Below are 18433 nucleotides of genomic sequence, written 5' to 3'. Positions count from 1 at the left end.
ACTTTTGTCTTCCTCAGCAGAGAGGCTCTAGAGACACCTTGACGCACTACAGTTTTTTTGTGAGTCTCATGATTTGAAGATCAACCTTGGTAAATCTAAGATTATGATCTTCAATACATCTCGAGCCATCATGCACTAGGATCAGTTCACGTTTGATTGGTTACATGTTGAGATAGTTTTATCATACATGTATCTTGGGGTTGTCTTCTCTGGACCCGTCTTCACTATGAGACCCGCGATGCAGGCTTGCCTGGGCAAGGGATACACTTCATTGGCCAGACTAGAGAGGCAGTGTTTCCGCTCGCACGTTAAGGATCCACGGATCGAGGGGATTCTTTTTGAATCCTTAGTCCACCCAGCGGAAATGTATGGCAGCTCTTGCTGGGGGCCAAACTTGTCAGATATGGAGTGGGCTCGTGTGGAGCGGCTAGAGGTTCTCATGCTATCGCGGATGATTTGTGATAAGCCGTCCGTTCCTCACCAGATCACTAAATAGGAAATTTCCATTTAATACTCAAACAAACACATAAGTTGAGGGATATAAAGACTTTGATATCTAATGAGCTCACTCCAATCTAGCTTAAAGAAAGAAATAGTGAACTAACCTCAGTAAAGGAAGCATGCAAAGCAGAAAAATGGGTGGTTTATTGAGATGGAAAGCACTTATTAATGACTTCAAATCCAAACCCAAAGAGTCTCGGTCTTAAATTGATGTTATAAAGGCTACCTTATGATAATATTAGAATATAGTTATGCCCTATAATAAGTATGGAGGAGGTGAGCTTTGTGTTCTCTCCCGATTCCATAGTTATCCAAATGTAGTGAGTCAAATTTGGTATTGTACTTTGTCTCATCCCTTGAGGCCTTGTGCAAACATTATTAGAGAGTCTATATATTTTATTGAGAATGTTCATTCTACACTGCCTTGTCAAACACATTTTTATCAAAGCTATAAATCATAGAGTTTATGTTCTCTTTTGTGTCAAACTTATGCAGATTTCAGATTGCATGAAAGAGCAGAATCTAGAAGTCATGATGAGGCCGTCTTCTTGTATTAAGGCACAATGAATACCCAAGAGAAAGATGGACTTTAGTTTTGTAAGAAATCCAAGAAGGCTCACTTGCGTCAGTAGTCCAACTGACTTCCTATTTATGAAAATGAATATAATCTGATTGTAATTTAATGTGCTTCCTTTTTAATGGATAGACAAGTTGTTACTATTGGATGATGGCAAAAATACAAAAACAATGTGATATGAATGAATAGATGGATTTCGATAATATTGATCTACTTTGGCTTGTGTTTGCTATAGAAGGTTATGATGCATTATATGAAAATAGATTAAATCAAGGAATTTGGTGTGTATACTAAAAGAAACATTTCATGAACTTATCAAAAGTATTTCCTCCATTGTAGATGGATTTGATAAGTACATGTTATATGGTAAAGGAATTTTACCAAAATTAAACCCAAAATGGGAACCTAATGGTTTAATTGGAAGCTCATATAGTAGTGAGAGGCCAGTGAGCACCATGCACCAATTGTGAGTGAGCAGTTCAGACAATTGAACCCTAATTTTAAGAAAGGAGTCATGATAGAATATCATGTGCACACTGTCGAGAGTACAATGAGAGGAATTGAGTGGAAAGAGAAGATGAATAGAGGGGAAGTGGTCATTGCATCTTCATAAAGGATAGGCAAGAGGAGGAAGAAGCTAGCAACTAAAACATGAGCCCTCAAGAGGGAAGGTTTGGCAATTGACTCAACAAGTAATGCAAAAAGGATTGGTATCAAGATTATCCCGATACTCTAAGGTGGATAATTTCATGTTTAGCTGAACGTTACCCTTCTCGCATAGTTCTCTATGAAATAATTCTTGGAGTGGGCTTGACTGTGACCCACCGGTCCCCTCTAATCGTGTTGGCACTCGAGAGGCTCGCTGTTGCAACATCTGCAATAGGATAGAAGACCTCTTACCGACAGGGAGGTAAGGAAAGAGAGGAATACAATAATTTCCCTCTCCAAGGCCTGACAATGTCTTTGCTACTGACATTTGATAGGTGATTATAGTGGGTTGGATGGGCTGCCTTATTCCTAGTGGTGATGAGCCCCCCATTGTAAGAGAGATACTTTGAACGTGGTTGTATGTGGAATTGGACTCCAAAAACACTCATGTCCATTCCACAAGTTATTTGCTAGGTGCATCATGGAAGCAAGTTTGATGTGGAAAGTATACACATACAAATGGATCAAGTGTGCTCTCTCTCTCTCTCTCTCTCTTTCAGGAGGGGCATGTCTTTGGTCCGCTCAAAACATTTTCTCAACCAGGTTTGTGTTGGGCTCTATCCTGGCTCTATTTGATTGAGATGCGATGACAATGAGTTATCCCACTCCTCTCCTTTCTTTCCTCTTCCCCTTTCCCTCTAAGTATATGGTTTGGTGGAGTCTATGGCAAAGAAACCACTACGGCCTTTTTTTGACTATAGCATTGGGACCATTGTAGATAGTTTACATCAAGAATGAAAATACTAAATCGTCTAAAATCAACTTCATAGATTTTGTGTATGGTCCCAAAATAATCTTATTGTGAGGAGAGGAAGATTGGTATTAGAAGCATTTGCTCGGCTATCTTGTATGAAGTTGGCCATGACTCCACAATCATATGTGACTCGCTTGGAATCAACGATGCATTCCGCATGAAAATACCACCCATATGACCATAATGCACTATACTTTTTGTACTACAAAAGAACATCATTAAAACAATGAGGGAGCATTTTAAAGTGATTGTGACCATGAACAAATTAATTGAGTCAAAGGTAAGAAGCTTGCATGTATCATACATCCTCGTGCAAACTCTCACTCTCGCTCAATCACTACCTCTCCATCATCTTTGACTTTACAAAGAGCCTATTGTAGCCAATCCATTGACATGTATTTTGGGAGAACACCAACATCCTGTGGTATGGTAGCACTTGCCTGTGCATGACTCTAAATCTTGCCCTCTTATTTACTCTTTTTGCTTTGGCCTCTTCATATCTCAATCCACTTTTGCATCTCCTTTCTATTGAGGATACAAAACTTATTTAATGTCTCCCTTTGCTCTTTTCTTATCTTTCTTTCAGTTTCTTTTACTTGGGGAACCTTGGTAACAACATACTAGTTATGCAAAGCATGTGGCATATTGAGATCCATGGATGCAAGAAACTCCATGATATACACTATTGACTCTTGCATAAGCTAGCCCTCTGTCATTCTTGCTTTGGGTCTTGCTCCTTGCATTACAAATATCTTCAAAGTCATCATAAACCATTTAAGGAAAAACATCCAATGACTATGAACGATTCTTGCAATGGCAACCTCATCAACTATGCGTATAAGCAAGTGCACTTGAGTCATCATAATGCTTGAGGGAAAGTGCTTCTCAAGCAAGTACACAACTTCGATGGTGGAGTCCACCTCATTGTTGTTTAATATAGATATCTCTTTTTGAGAAATCCACCTATTTCACATGCCTGGTGTAAGATTCACAATTTTCTACCAATACTTCAAAATTAAATGAAATATGGTCAAGGTGATATGATAGTAAGCATACCTTACAATTCCACTGATCTTATAGATAGCTATTCTAACATCTTTTGATAAGCATCCCTTCACTTTAATTGGGAGGAAAAACTATCCAAGAAATTAAAACAATGCATCACAATCATAGCTATGCTAAGCATGAGGACAATCATAGTTCTAGTAATACCTATAAAAACTTGTGCCAATCATGGGACTTAAGGCCACTAAGCTTATTGTCCTTTGAAAAGGCTCCTTTCAAGGAATGCATGTGTCCCATTGGTGTTTGAAATGAGGCAATGTCCGCCTTGACTATTGCCTCCTCTCTCTTGGAGAGGATCCATGGTGCTTTTGGGAGAACCACTTTTGGACCACACATTGGGGGCTACAAGTCAGGCATCCGATCCATGGCTTGCATGTCTTCTCACACTCATCTTGTGTCTTTGTCACCGACCAAGTGTGCCCATGTTGAAGCCTTAAAATTTTTGAAGTAATACAAGACATGATTGATTTGTAAACAACTAATCCCAATATGGAAGCTCATGAAAGGTTGGTAGCCTCTCCATACCATGAGGAGGCTTCTCTCCATTCTCCCTCCAAGAGGTAATCTAGTCACTTGCCTTCAAAGAGGGTGGTGGTGGATCAAGTTAACCTTTACACGCATGACGGTCAAGTGAAAGGTATCAAGCATGAACTTCATAAACCATTTTCCTCATTTGTTTGGAGTGTCATGCAAGATCATTCAGACTAGCACCACAAATAGGACAAGCATCATATCCACTTATAGTAGCAAGTCCTACATGCATGCATACAAAGGTCATTATAAGGCATGCATAGATCACATCACAAAGCATGAAAATATCATTAGGCATGCCCAGATCTACAAGCACATACCTGAATACTCCCCATATCCTCAAAAGTCATGCATGGTCCACATCAAAATTACCTTGACGAGAATGTCATGGGTATGCCTCGAAGCTCTAGAAATGTCAAAGATACGTATGCCTCTCCATAGGTCTGGAACTCCTCTATAAAAGATTCCATGTGCATTCCCAAATTCTTAGCCTTATATTTCCTTGGAAAAAGTAGGGAAAGCATGAGGTGTCTCTTCTTTATTATTAGCCATGATGGAATATTGTAATTCACCAAGACTACAAGCCAAGATGTCAAGCATAACCCGAAAGGGTTCACACCATCCATTGCAAGCCTAAGATGTAATTTGTGTGTCTCCCTTGAAAAGTCTAGACACATGTTGCCTATATGATTCCAAGAAGCACAATCTATTAGTGGTGTGTAGCATGCCAAGTCATCAACTCTACCATGGACTTGCATCTGAACATCTATTGTATTTTGGCGATGACGGGAAAGTGTCTCAAGACCTTTACTGGGATATTCTCACCCTACAAGCCCTCTCTATAATGCTATGCCCCACACTCCTAACAATTAACCAAATCCCCATCATCATGGCGAAAGACAATACAATCATTAGGACAAGCATGGATGGTGTCATAATCCACCCCAACCATTGGCGTCTTTTTCGCTTTGTCTCTTGATGCACTCATGATATTTGAATAATTGTTAAAACAATTAATATTCAAACATCAATTGATATAAATTATGAGCTAACCTCATTAAGGATGAGACACTTGTGTATGACCAACCATACTTTGCTTGCAAATTCAAGATCGAGAGACAAGCCTATAGTTTTGATATCTGGATATCATCATACAAGAGTGTTGATTGCAACCTTTGCACCATGGTCTTAGACTTGGACATCATATGTACATGTGATGTCGTGCCTCTAAAAATCGAATCCATCTTGTCCACCATACCATCATCATCTGGCACATCAAGGAGACTATCCTTGGGCTCCAATGTGCAAGTGCACATGCTCCCTCGTTTCCCTCCTGATCCTGTGTAATGGCTTTGTGTAAATACAAGGTTAGTGTGTACAATATGCATGCAAATATGCATGCAATATTAATAATGAACTCAAATACCTTTGACTTATTGTTGATCCACAAGCACCACCACCAACTGATGGTATTTCTGGCGACTCCCCATGCACTTGCACATGGCATATGACAATGCGGTGCTGGTGTCAAACTTCTCTCTTGCAACAAGACATGGAAACCTTTCCTTAAGCCACTGTGTGCTCCCAAGCATTGGCCTCTCATCCGATGAGCTTCCACTCATCCTCTCCATCTATACACCCCCAAAACCCTAACACAAAACCAATTCAAGACCAAAAATTTCAAAAATCACCCAGGCATCCATCAAATTTAGGAAATCGCCCTATTTCATCGGTATATACTGACTTTAGATCCTATCTTCCTTGATAGATTGTCAAACCCCTATCCATTGGTATATACTGAGCTCAAACCCTATTTCTATTGGTATATATATACCAATAGATAAGTGTCGGTATATACCAACAATGTTCTTTTAGAATCATCAGTATATATCGATGGTTCCCTAGCACAAAAACGCCAAAAACCCACACGCTTTCTCTCTCATGACACCTTACACTCTATTTCCATTGTTTCACCCTGCATTCGATTTTGTTTTCCATTTCCCTTGCAATCCCTACAAACAAAGATCCCTCCCCACCTCCCACTTCTTTCTCTTGCTCTTCCTCTCTTTATCTCTCACTCTTCCTCTCTTTTGCTCTCGCTCTTCCTCTTCCTCTCTTTCTCTCTTTCCTCTTCCTCTCTTTCCTCTTCCTCTTTTGCTCTCACTCTTCCTCTTCCTCTCTTCCTCTCTTCCTCTTCCTCTCTTCCTCTTCCTCTCTTTCTCTCTTTCCTCTTCCTCTCTTTCTCTTCCTCTCTTCCTCTTCCTGTCTTTCTCTCTTTCCTCTTCCTCTCTTTCTCTCTTCCTCTCTTTCTCTCTTCCTCTCTTTCCTCTTCCTCTCTTGCTCTCGCTCTTGCTCTTCCTCTTCCTCTCTTCCTCTCTTTCCCCTTCCTCTCTTTCTCTCTTGCACTTTCTCTCTTTCTCTCTATCTCTTTCTCCCTTTTCCTCTCTTTCTCTCTTCCTCTCTTTTCCCTCTTCCTCTTCCTCTCTTTTCCTTTCTTTCTCTCTTTTCTCTATTCTTCTTTCTCTCTTTTCCTTTCTTTCTCTTCTTCTCTCTTTTCCTCTCCCTCTCTCTTTTCTCTCTTCCTCTCCCTCTCTCTTTTCTCTCTTCCTCTTCCTCTCTCTTCTTCTCTCTTCCTCCCTCCCCCCCCCCCCTCTCTCTCTCTCTCTCTCTCTCTCTCTCTCTCTCTTCTCTATTCTTGTTTCTCTCTTTTCTCTATTCTTCTTTCTCTCTTTTCTCTATCTTTCTTTCTCTCTTTTCTCTCTTTTCTCTCTTTTCCTCTCTTTCTCTTCTTCTTTTTTTTCCTCTCTTTCTCTCTTTTCTCTCTTCCTCTTCCTCTCTTTCTCTCTTCCCCTCTCTCTCTCTCTCTTCCTTTTTCCTCTCCCTTGCTCTCTCTTCCTCTCTTCCTCTCTTTTCCTCTCTCTCTTTCTTTCTTCTTTTTTCCTTCCATTCGTTCTTATTTCTTCCTTCATTTCTTTCTTCTTTCTTCCTTGTTTTGTTTTACCATTCTTTCTTTCTTCTTTCTTCTACTTCTCTTCTTTCCGTCTCTTCCTCTCTCTCTATCTCTCTTTTTCCTCTCTTTCCTCTTTTTCCTCTCTTTCTCTCTTCCTATCTTTTCTCCCTTGCTCTTTCTCTCTTTCTCTCTTTTCCTCTCTTTCTCTCTTCTCTCTTTTCTGTCTCTTCCTCTCTTTCTCTCCTTCTCTCTTGATCTGTTTTCCCTTCTTCTTTCCCTCGTATTTATACTCTTCTCGTCTTCTTTCTTTCTTTCTTTCTTTCTTTCCTGTTTCTTCCTTTCTTTCTTTCTTTCTTCCTTCCTTCTTCCTTCTTTCTTCTACTTCTCTTATTTCCGTTTGTTTCTCACTTTCTCTCTCTTTCTCTCTTTTCTCTCTTTTCCTCTCTTTCTATCTTTCTCTCTTGTTCTCTCTTCTTTCTGTCTCTTTCTCTCTTCCTCTTTCTCTCTTTCTCTCTTTTGCTCTTTTCTCTCTTCTCTTTTCCCTATTTCTCTGTTTCTCTTTTTCTTTTCCTCTCGTCCTCTCTTTCTCTCTTCCTCTTATTCTCTTTCTTCCTTTCTTCTTTCGTTCTTCTTTCTTCTTCTTCTTTTCTTTTCATCACTTTCTCTCTTCCTCTTTTCTCTCTTCCTCTTTTCTCTCTTTCGCTCTTTTTCTCTTTCTCTTTCTCTTTCTTTCTTTTCCTCTCTTTCTCTCTTTCTCTATTTTCCCTCTTCCTCTTTCTCTCTTTCTCTCTTCCTTTCTTTCCCTCTCTTTCTCTCTTTCTCTCTCTCCTTTCTCTCTCTTTTTCTCGTCTTTGTCTCTTCCTCTTTCTCTCTTCCCTTTTCCCTATTTCTCTCTTTCTCTCTTCCTTTGTTCATTTCTTTCTTCTTTCTTCTAGTTCTCTTCTTTTTGTCTCTTTCTCTCTTCCTCTCTTCCTCTTTCTCTCTTTCTCTCTTCCTCTTTTTTCTCTCTTCCTTTGATTAGTTCATTCATTCACTCTTCTTTCTTTCTCTTCTTTTGTCATACTTTCATTCTTCTTTCATTCTTTCTTCTATTTTTTCTCTCTTAATTTCTCTCATTCCCCTTCCCTTCCTCTCTTTTTGGCTCGTTTCCCTTTGTTTCCCTTCCCTTTTCTCCCTGTTCTCCCCTCTTTTTTCCTTCTTCTCCCTAATTTCCTTCCTTTTATGCATTCTTTCCCTAATTTCCATTAATTTCTGCATTCTTTTCGCATTTTTTGCATTCTCTTCCGTATTTCTGCACTCTTTTCGCATTTTCGCATTTTTTCCTTGTATTTCTCTATTTCCATATTTCCACATTCTTTATGCATTTTTTCATTCTTTCTATATTCTTTTTGCATTTCCAACTCTTTTCCATATTTTCGCACTCTTTTTCATATTTTTGCATTTTTGCATTTTTTAGCATTTTTGAACTTTCTTCCATATTTTTTCGTTCTTTCCGCATTCCCACATTCCACATCCTTTACACATATCTACTTTTTTTTCTGCATTTCAGCATTTTTTCTTGCTTTTTTGCATGTCTACATTATTTCCCATTCTTTTTCGCATTTATGCATTCTTTTATGCATTTTCGCATTGTTTTTCTACATTTTTGCATTCTTTTCCATTATTTTTTCTCTTTCTCTCTTCTCCTCTTCTCTCTTCTCCTCTCCACTATTCGTTTCCACATTCTTTTCTTCTCCTCTCCTCTTTTCTCTTCATCTCCCCTCTTTTTCTCCTTCCTCTCTTCAATTTTGCATTAGTAATTTTGCATTTTTGCAAGTTTATTTATTCGTCTTTTTGTTTGTGTTTTTTTTATTTAGCATGGATTCATAGTGCACGTCTTCCACTTTAGACTAGTCCATCCATTCTAAGGGAGGCCATGGACTAATGAGTACAAAGGACTTCATAGAACAGTCGACTTGAAGAGATGTCATTCTCTTATCCAGTCTTAGAGTACCTCTTCTTGTGCCTTTCCTAGTGCACCAGGTCTCCTTAGTGAAGGAGTATCAGCATTGCCTACCTGGCAGGGATCATCTACCACATTTAGTCAAGCATTGTTGCCTGGGGGCCAGCGATGTGCCTCTAGGAAGAGTAAGACACGTAGTTGTTATAGTAGAGGATAACAGGGGGGGAAAGTCATCACTTATGTGAGCAATTATTGAGAATAAGAGGGGGGGAAAGTCATCACTTATGTGAGGCACTTGATATTTTTCTAGGGTTATATTTATAGACTGGCCCACGCAGGATGAGGACAAATTTTGGTATCATAGTGGTGCTCAAGGAGAGATTTTTTAACCCCTTTAGATATGAGTTTAATGATGATTACATGAAAACTCACATGGGCGTTATACTTTGACATCATAAGTTAGAGATAAGAGATAGGTTGAAGGCTAGATGTAGGCCTTCATGGGCACACAAAGAAGATTCGAAGCTTGCCAAGAAAGATCTTAGAGAAATGCCGAACAAGTTTTTGAATCGTCCAAGGGAGGCCTCACGGGCCTATGGGACAAAGTACACAGAAAAGCAAACTCATACAAGCCTCAGTGGGCTGAAGCAAAGGGCATGCTAGGACCCTTGTTGAGTACTAATCTATGCTAACAAAGTCATAATATTGAATAGAAATAGTCAACTGCAACTACATAGTGGGCCAAATCAATCTATCCAGTATTAGGAACAAACTGAAAAACAAGCCAACATCGACACTGGGACTCAGAGCAAAATCAGAAACCGAAGCCTGGTATAGTGATGGTGGGCTAGGAAGATGTCTTGTATTTGTCTGTTGAGCTATCTCGCGTTGCGGTGGGGGACGCGGTCTCCTCGCTACTGGCATAGTACGCCTCTCCCTTTTATTTCATAGCCATAGTAGTAGAGGTGATTTTTAACATTAACCAAATGGCAACATACTGAAGGAGTGCCACCTTGCAACTCATCAATCATGTCACACTCTTGAAGTCATGATAGATTGTGGGCATCAAAGCCTTTCTCTAGCCAACTCAAGATCGAATTTCTAGACTTGGAGTCTACGTCAGAGAGTCAACACTTGGCATTTGTCTACCTCAAAATGGTAGCAGTCACCATTTTTGCATTGCTCTTCTATTGTGGGGGTATATGGGTGTAAGCAGGTTAATGTACTATGTTATTTATGGTTGTAAGCACATTTCAAGAGGTGGTGTGACAAGCATACAAGTCAGCCCTTTAGTTATTTTACACGTATTTGTATTTTCCAACAACAAGTCATTTGAATGATGGTGAGTGGCACATGAAGGATAACTGAAGACGGGGGCTGTGGGTGGTGGAATGAGTACTTTGACTACTTCTTCTGTCAACCTTTTCGTTTGAAGAAACCATGAAGGGAGCAAGAACCAGAGAACAGCCGAAGCGCAAGAGGAAAAGAGTAGACCCACTACCTTCAAGCTTGTTTACAGAATAGGAGACAAATATGTAGACGAAGTGAGTCTCCTCCAAAAGTATATTCTATCACTCAGTCTCAATCTCTCTCTCTAGCTCTCGATTTCTCAAGCTGTCTCTCTATCTCCCTCTTTGTAATTGCATCTCTCTCTTTGTTGTTTTTATTTGCATGGGTCGCTTTCTTTGATGTTGATATTATGTTTCTACATAGCGAGGTGAAAGGCACAAAAGGTGGATTATCCACGACATAGGATTTTTTGCCTCACAAATAAGGCCTCCATATTGAAACGTTGCAATACTTTTGTAACATACTCTTTTTGTGAAAGCCAAAGGAGTTTCCTACTCCGATCATGCATGATGCGCATACCAAGAATATGACTTGCAAGTCCCAAATCCTTCATATCAAAGGCCTCATGCAACTTGGCCTTTAATGCATCTAGCTCATAAGTATTCTTGCTAGCCAATAGCATATCATCCACATATAGTGCCAAGATTATCAGGCTATTATCCTTAGCCCTTTTAGTGTAGAGGCAATGATCAATTTCACTCCTTCTAGAACCCTGGGACCGAATGAAAGCATCAAACTTCTGATACCATTCTCTAGGCGCTTGCTTGAGATCATAGAGACTCTTCTTCAGCTTGCAAACTAAATTCTCTTTGCCCTTTTCTTCAAAGCCTTCCGGCTACACCATGTAAATTTCCTCATGCAAATCCCCATGCAAGAAAGCTGTCTTGACATCCATCTGCATAAGCTCCATATCCTCTGATGCCACTAGTCCAAGCATGCATCTAAGTGTGGTCATCTTCACAACTGGAGAGAATATCTCATCAAACTCCACACCCTTCTCTTGCTTGAACCCTTTAGCGACCAAACGGGCCTTGTACCTAGGCACATCATCACCTGTGACCTTCATTTTGTAGACCCATATACATGGCAATGCTTTCTTTCCATGTGGCAAAGAAACCAAGTCCCAAGTCTTATTCTTCATAAGTGAACTCATCTCTGATTGCATACTCTGATTGCATAGCATACTCCCACTTGCGTTGATCCTCGCGCATTATAGCCTCTCTGTAGTAAGAAGGCTCCCCGCAATCAGTAAGCATCACATAGTCTACCCCTGGAACAAACCTATCAGGCAGTCTAGACACTCTAGATGATCTTCTCAAGGGCATTTCAGCTTGCTGTCCCTCCTGCATATCACCCACATTTGGCTCATCATTTCCACCAATAGATGATCCATCATCTACCCTTGATTGTATACCTGTGGGAGTACTTGGTGGTACCATTTCTTGCACATTTGGTGCATGGACAGCTTGCTGTCTATCAACATATGCAGGTGGATTCAGATCTTGGAAAGTGATTCTCCTCATTTCAACATCCCTCATGGGTGCCTTATATATCTTCTTCTCATTGAAGACTACATCATGGTTGCGTATGATCTTCTTTGCTTCTGGATCCCAAAGACGATAGCCCATCTCTCCACTTTCACCATAACCCAGAAAGATGCATTTCCTAGACTTAGGATCTAGCTTCTTTCGAAGCTCTTTTGGCACATGTGCATATGCCTCACACCCAAATATACGCAAATGAGAGTAAAAGGGCTTCTTGCCACTCCATGCCTCTTCAGGAATACCACGATCCAAACTCTTACTAGGTGATCTATTGATCACATGTAGTGCAGTCTTCATTGCCTCAGCCCAAAATCCACCAGAAAGACTTGCATTGGAAATCATGCATTGTAACCTTTCTTGAATGGTACGGTTTTTTTTTTTTGCAACTGGATTTTGCTCTGGAGTACGAGGGGATGTGAGCTCCCTCTTAATTCCACGTGTATCACAGAAATGCTGAAAGTCATGAGAGAGATACTCTCCACCATTGTCAGTCCGTAGGCATTTAAGCGTTCAACCTGACTGATTCTCAACCAAGGCCAGCCATTTCTGAAATACCTAGAACACATCACTCTTCCGAGCTATAGCATAAGCCCACACTTTCCTAGTTGCATCATCAATGAATGTCACATAATATTCAGCCCCGCCTAATGACCGTGCAGGCATGGGACCACATACTTCTAAATGCACCAAATCAAGCTGTTCAAACTCTTTCTTTTCCCTTCTTTTATGGGCTGATTTAGTCTTCTTCCCATAGAGATAGTGCTCACAAAATTCAAAATCAGAGAAACTCAAATGCGGTACATAATCCAAACGGCATAAAATTTTCATTCCATTCTGGCTCATGTGCCCCAACCTGCAATGCCACAAAGAAGTGCTTGGTTGCTCGGTTATTGCAACAACATGATCAAATACCCCTGATACATGTAAGGGATACAAAGTCCCACACTTGGCACCCCTGGCCAAAAGCATAGAGCCCTTCTGAATTTTCCAACTCTGAAAGCCAAAAGTGGTGTGAAAACCAGCATCATCTAACTGACCCACTGAAATAAGACTCTTGGTCAACTTAGGCACATGTCTCACATGTTTCAAAATAAATGCAAACCCATTTGCAAAAGAAAACTTTATGTCACCTACTCCCACTATGTCACATGCATAGTCATTTCCAAGATGCACACAACCTCTCTTTCCACTATCATAAGTGAAGAACCATTCCCTATGGGGAGTAACATGGACTGAAGCACCAGAATCCAAAATCCAATCCTGGGAATATGCATCATCTGAAGTGGTAAGTAACTCTGCAGATAAACTAGACATGAAGAGAATGTCATTGTCACTATCATGTGTGACTGCATTGATCTCCTCGATCTTCACTTTTCCTTTGTCCTCCCTCAGACTCTCTTTCTTTTGATTTGCACCCCAATTTGCATTCTTGTTCTTATCCTTTTGCTCTCTTTTCAGCTTGAAGCAATCCTTTTTCATATGGCCCTTCTTGTCACAGTGGTAACACTCAATGTTCCATGCCCTAGATTTGCTACGAGACTTCCCTTTTTCTTGGGACTTCACCCTGAACTGTGATCTGCCCCTTTGCACATTTAAGGCTGCATCCTGCTTGTTGCTATCCATAGACTTCCGTCTAATCTTCTCGGCCAACAAGCTACCCACAACATCATCAAATTTCAGTACTCCACCAAGTGCAGAGTTACTGACAGCTGTACGGAAGGTATCCCATGAGGATGGCAATGAACATAAGAGAAATATTGCCTTAGTCTCCGCATCAAAATTCATCTTCTGAGCGTGAAGCTGGCTGAAAATAATATTGAATTCATTCAAGTGAGAAGCAATGGAGACCCCTTCCTTCATTTGCAGCTCAAACAACCTCTTCATGAGGTAAACTTTATTAGAGGCAATTTCCTTTTCATAAGTGACACACAGTTTCTTCCACAAATCTTCCGTAGTCTGCTCATTTACTACTGTGAAATAAACTAACTCTGCAAGATGAAGTCTAATAGTAGATTTTGCTAATGCATCCAACTCATTCCAATCATTCTCAGACATATTTGCAGGCTTAGCTTCAATCCCTGCCAAGGGTTTAATCTGCTTCTTTTGAATAAGCACATCCCTTATTTGTTCTTTCCACAAAGAAAAGTTTGTCCCATCAAACTTTTTAATGCTAAAAAACTCCTTTTCAGACATGGAAGAGGATGCCATGATGGAAATGAAGCAAAAATCCCAAAAATCCCAAATACTAGTGCCTACAAGAGAGAATCACACCAAATACCAGGTGCATCCAAATGTGTATGCCACAATAGAGTGAAATATCACTAAATCTCATGTCTCAAAGCATCTGACTCATGTGCATATACTATGCATCCATATGAGCAAATCTGGCCCAAAAGAAAATGCCAACTGCAATGGCAATCCAAAATGCCAATAAGTGCCAAATGACTCAAGCATAAACACCGTCGTCCACTGGCATATACATTAATAATATCTCATCCAAGAGAGCATAGCACTATCAGTGCATCACCTGCAATGTGTCAAAGCTGTCCCTCAGCATAAAATAGCATCCATGTGCAAAGCGTCCATAAAAATAGCATCCCACAAGGCAATTTGGGCCTATCAGCGCATCCAATAAGGACCACAATGCATCCAAATGGCCTATAAATCATCCACTGCAACCCAATGCACATCACGAATGAGCGCACACACTACACAAACTGCAACCAGAGTGATCTGCATAAGGTATGCTCAAGAAATCATAGTCTCACAGTAATGACCGCTACTGAAAATAGAACCTGAGATGCCTCAAAACATGGGCGCCATTGCAAAATCGGACTCAGCAAGAAAATCTGCAAATATCTCTCTTCTGCAATCAGAGTGATCTGCATAAGGTATGCTCAAGAAATCATAGTCCCACGGTAATGGCTGCTACTGAAAATAGAACCTCAGATGCCTCAAAACATGGGTGCCATTACAAAATCGGACTCAGCAAGAAAATCTGCAAATATCTCTCTTCTGTCGGAACTCCAAAATCCCAACCGATGAGTGAGAAATGGGAGTCAACACTTATCCACTGCCATGTGGCATAAATCTAAGGTTTCAAAACCTTAGAATGAAAAATGCATAAGAGAGAGACGAAATCGAATACACAGAGATCTATAACTCTGAAAATCCTCCACCGAATCGCATAATAAGAACTGACAGTGTTGTGCACAACCGTCAAAAAATAGTATTTGAGGTGTGTCATTCGAACGTGCACATAACCGATGGGCATGATACTCTCTACACACGTGAATCCAATCTATGTTAATGCACGTACAAATTATGGTACCCATCGTATATACTTTAGATGGTCAAAGTCACCACAACTGATAATTAAAATCATATGATTTGCATACTATCATACATCCCTTGTCTTATATACTTGGAAACCCTTGTCTTATATACTTGAAAATGCTTAAATAGTATTTTCTGAACAAAAACATAGATCATTATTACAAACAATAATTGTTAGCACAACCGAGGCCTATTAGACTGATCGCGTTGCTCTATAGATAGCTTACGGATTACCGCCATTAATTTTGCACTTCAAATTTCATAGACTTTTGCATAAGTTCCAATGAACTGGGCTAGACCATTTGTGTTCTCTCTTGACTATCTATTCTTTAATTTTTTATTGTCTACGTATCCTTTAATTTGATATGTGAAACCTTGGCCCTGACATTCTAATTTGGAAGTGCATAGCTTCGCCACCACCAGTGCTTCTTCCACACCTCGCCCATGCTGTCAATGGGTACACCCTTCGTTTCAGGAATAAGCAGCAGCGTGAACAACCCCATCACCGCCATCCACCCCGCAAAGAAGAGGAATGTCCCATACTTGAACGCGCACAGCATCGATAGAAATGTCTGCGCTATCAGGAACTTGAAGAACATGTTTACGCTCACTGTCACGCTCTGCCCCGCTGATCTTATATCCTGCGGAAAAATCTCGCTCGGTATCAGCCATGCCAACGGTCCCCATGACGCCTTGTATGCAGCTACGAACATGCACACCACCACTACCTCGAAGGAGCCGACACCGTGTGATAGTTTCTGAGCCTTTCCTTGTAGATCTACCCCGAAGATGATTGCAATCATTACCTGCATTCATGCATCGTTACACTTTGCATAACCAGGCAAAGCTTCATGAAATTATGGAGGCTTAATTGTGAACTTGGACGAATTGTTACCATGCAACACAACATCACAAAGGAAGACGTCAATAAAATTGTCCTGCGGCCTGCTCTGTCCACCAGAAAGACTGAGATGAGAGTGCCAGCCAATGCAACTGATCCTGTGATCACAGCGGAGTACAAAGCTGCCTGGTCCCCAAACCCTGCAACCTTGAAGAGAAATGGACCGTAAAACAGTATCGCATCGTTGCCCGATACCTGCTGGAAAAATGGCAAAGCGAATGCCACGACCAGCTGTGGTCTGTTTTGCCTCTTTAGCAAGTTTTTGAATGGCCCGTTCGCCTGTTGCTGCAAGATCTCACTAGCCTTTACAAGTTCATCAAACTCGGTATCTATGTCCGGGGAAGCTCTTACTTTTCGTAGCACGGCTTTTGCCTGCTCATAATTTCCTCTCGCCATCAAACTACTGGGAGTATCAACAAGAATTAGACTAAAAGCGGTCACAAGCAAAGCTGGTACACCAGGCACTGCCAGAGAAAGCCTCCAGCCCCACGGATGAATGTTTGAGGCCAGGTAATTCACGACGTTACCTACGAAGATGCCGGTAGCGATGTTCACTGAGAAAAGCAGGTTTAGTCCCCCACGAAAGCTTGCTGGTGCAATTTCGGATAAGTAGAGGGGAACAGCCTGCGCGTTGAAATCGGATCGTTATTTAAAACATATGTTGGGTGGGCGCGGGGCGGGTTGGGAGAGAGAGAGAGAGTCGAAGATGCTTCTCAAAGAACAAACTACCTGATTAACGAAGCCAATGCCGCAGCCGAGCAAGGAACGACCAAGAATGAGCATTGCCAAGTTTTGTGCGCCAGTCCCAAGGACCGTTCCCACGATGAAAAGAATGCCTGCTATTAGCATGGTAATTCTGTGTCCAAGTCTTCTCGTCACATGAGATGCTAAGAAAGTTGCAAATACGGCAGCTATGTACAGAGAACTACTGTATAACTGAAATACTTGGTTGTTATATTTGCAGTAGTTATCCTGCTTAACATCTCCCTTGCTCCTCAGAACGCTAGGATAGAACTTCCTCAGGAAGTCATCCATGATAGAAACTCCACCTGAAACGACAGTCAGCTATAGGAATCTGCGGTTTCTGAACGGAGATCTCAAGCTGAAAACGACAAAGACTCGCTAGAGGGTTGTACTGGACAAGAGAAATTTACCAGCAACCACAAGATCGTACCCATACATGAGTCCTCCGCTGCCTGCCATTAAGCACGTAATGAAGACATAAGGCGTGATCTTGGCATCGGATTTGCTGCTGGCGTCAAGAGAGCGTGGATCGACCACGCTTATGCCCTTCATAGCCGTCTGCTCGAGGATAGGAGATCAAGTAAAGAGGACTGCTGATACCGCTGAAGGAATAGAGAGCAGAGGATTGAAGTCTGTCAAATTGCAATGAAGAACATATTCCATGCCGTGTGCAAGAAGACTGAAATCGGTGTACGCTCCTGCACAAAAGATCTAAGTCCTATTGATATGGCATTCAAACGACCGACCAATCTTTATCTATGAAAAGATTTTACAACTCACGATATAAAAAATATATGCCGTTGATTGCTAAAGATCAAAGCATGGGAAAAGAGCCACTTTTTTCCACATATTGATTGATTGATTTGTGTCTCGCACCTTGTTCACGCTGTAGGACTGTACTTTTGTTGCTACAGTCCAACTTCTATGTTCTATGGTGGCTTACCATGTGATTATGTCTTTTGGGAGTCCTCTAGCCCCACGAAACTTCTTGCTCTGAGTTAAAATTCATGTAGGCTGGAATGTGATCCATCTAAGCAAGGCATGTTCCTAACCTTCCACTTCATTCAACCCGCACACCTGATAGTCTCTTAGGATCCCACTCCAATAATTTGGAGGTGGTGAGAACCGAGCCACAACTGAGCTATGATGTGTCTTTTTCGGATTAAAAAGAGTGCTTTCACGTACTGTTGTCCCTCATAAACATGCATCTAGCTGATCTCCCTTTTGACATAAACACATATTGGTCTGGGGCATATGGATGGTGGTCCAAGATGGGAAAAACTCTGCCAAAAAATAATAAGATGGGAAAAGCCGTGGCTTATCCCAACCCTATTTTCATTCTAAACCACATGCGGGATTCTGAACATATGTATTCCTATTTTACAACAGACTATTCAATAAGAAACTATAAGTAGTTGATCAACTCGTAGAAATTACCTTGTATTCCGTTTATTGGAAATAACCCCTCTCCATTCAATTTTCTTATTTACTTTTAGCTCTTGTTCTCCCCTCTTTTTATTTCAAAAAGAG

The 18433-nt window shown here is 40.9% G+C and overlaps 2 protein-coding genes across 2 annotated transcripts in view; one reads left to right on the top strand and one right to left on the bottom strand.

Annotated features, from left to right (window-relative positions):
• The window catches only part of LOC147884554 (uncharacterized), a 122980-nt gene extending 121912 nt beyond the window's left edge, over nt 1-1068 (top strand). Inside the window, exon 9 of the mRNA XM_087398007.1 lies at nt 997-1068. Within this exon, the coding sequence (XP_087254133.1) occupies nt 997-1068 (72 nt within the window). The remainder of the gene's footprint in view (nt 1-996) is intronic.
• A 14357-nt stretch (nt 1069-15425) lies between these two features.
• Nucleotides 15426-17620, bottom strand: LOC147884553 (sugar transport protein MST4-like). The gene is made up of 4 exons (XM_087397748.1): nt 17314-17620; nt 16889-17208; nt 16154-16783; nt 15426-16064 (listed from the first exon to the last, which is right to left on the bottom strand). Exons 1-4 carry the CDS (start codon nt 17453-17455, stop codon nt 15648-15650), a joined length of 1509 nt encoding a protein of 502 aa, XP_087253874.1. The 5' UTR covers nt 17456-17620; the 3' UTR covers nt 15426-15647.
• Between the last annotated feature and the right edge of the window lie 813 nt (nt 17621-18433).

Source organism: Dipteris shenzhenensis, chromosome 26, assembly GCF_047967505.1.
Source record: "Dipteris shenzhenensis isolate YYH24624 ecotype China chromosome 26, Dip_SZ_1.0, whole genome shotgun sequence".
Classification (NCBI taxonomy): Eukaryota; Viridiplantae; Streptophyta; class Polypodiopsida; order Gleicheniales; family Dipteridaceae; genus Dipteris; species Dipteris shenzhenensis.
Note: the sequence above shows the minus strand (reverse complement) of the source record. Positions and strands in the feature narration are given on the sequence as shown.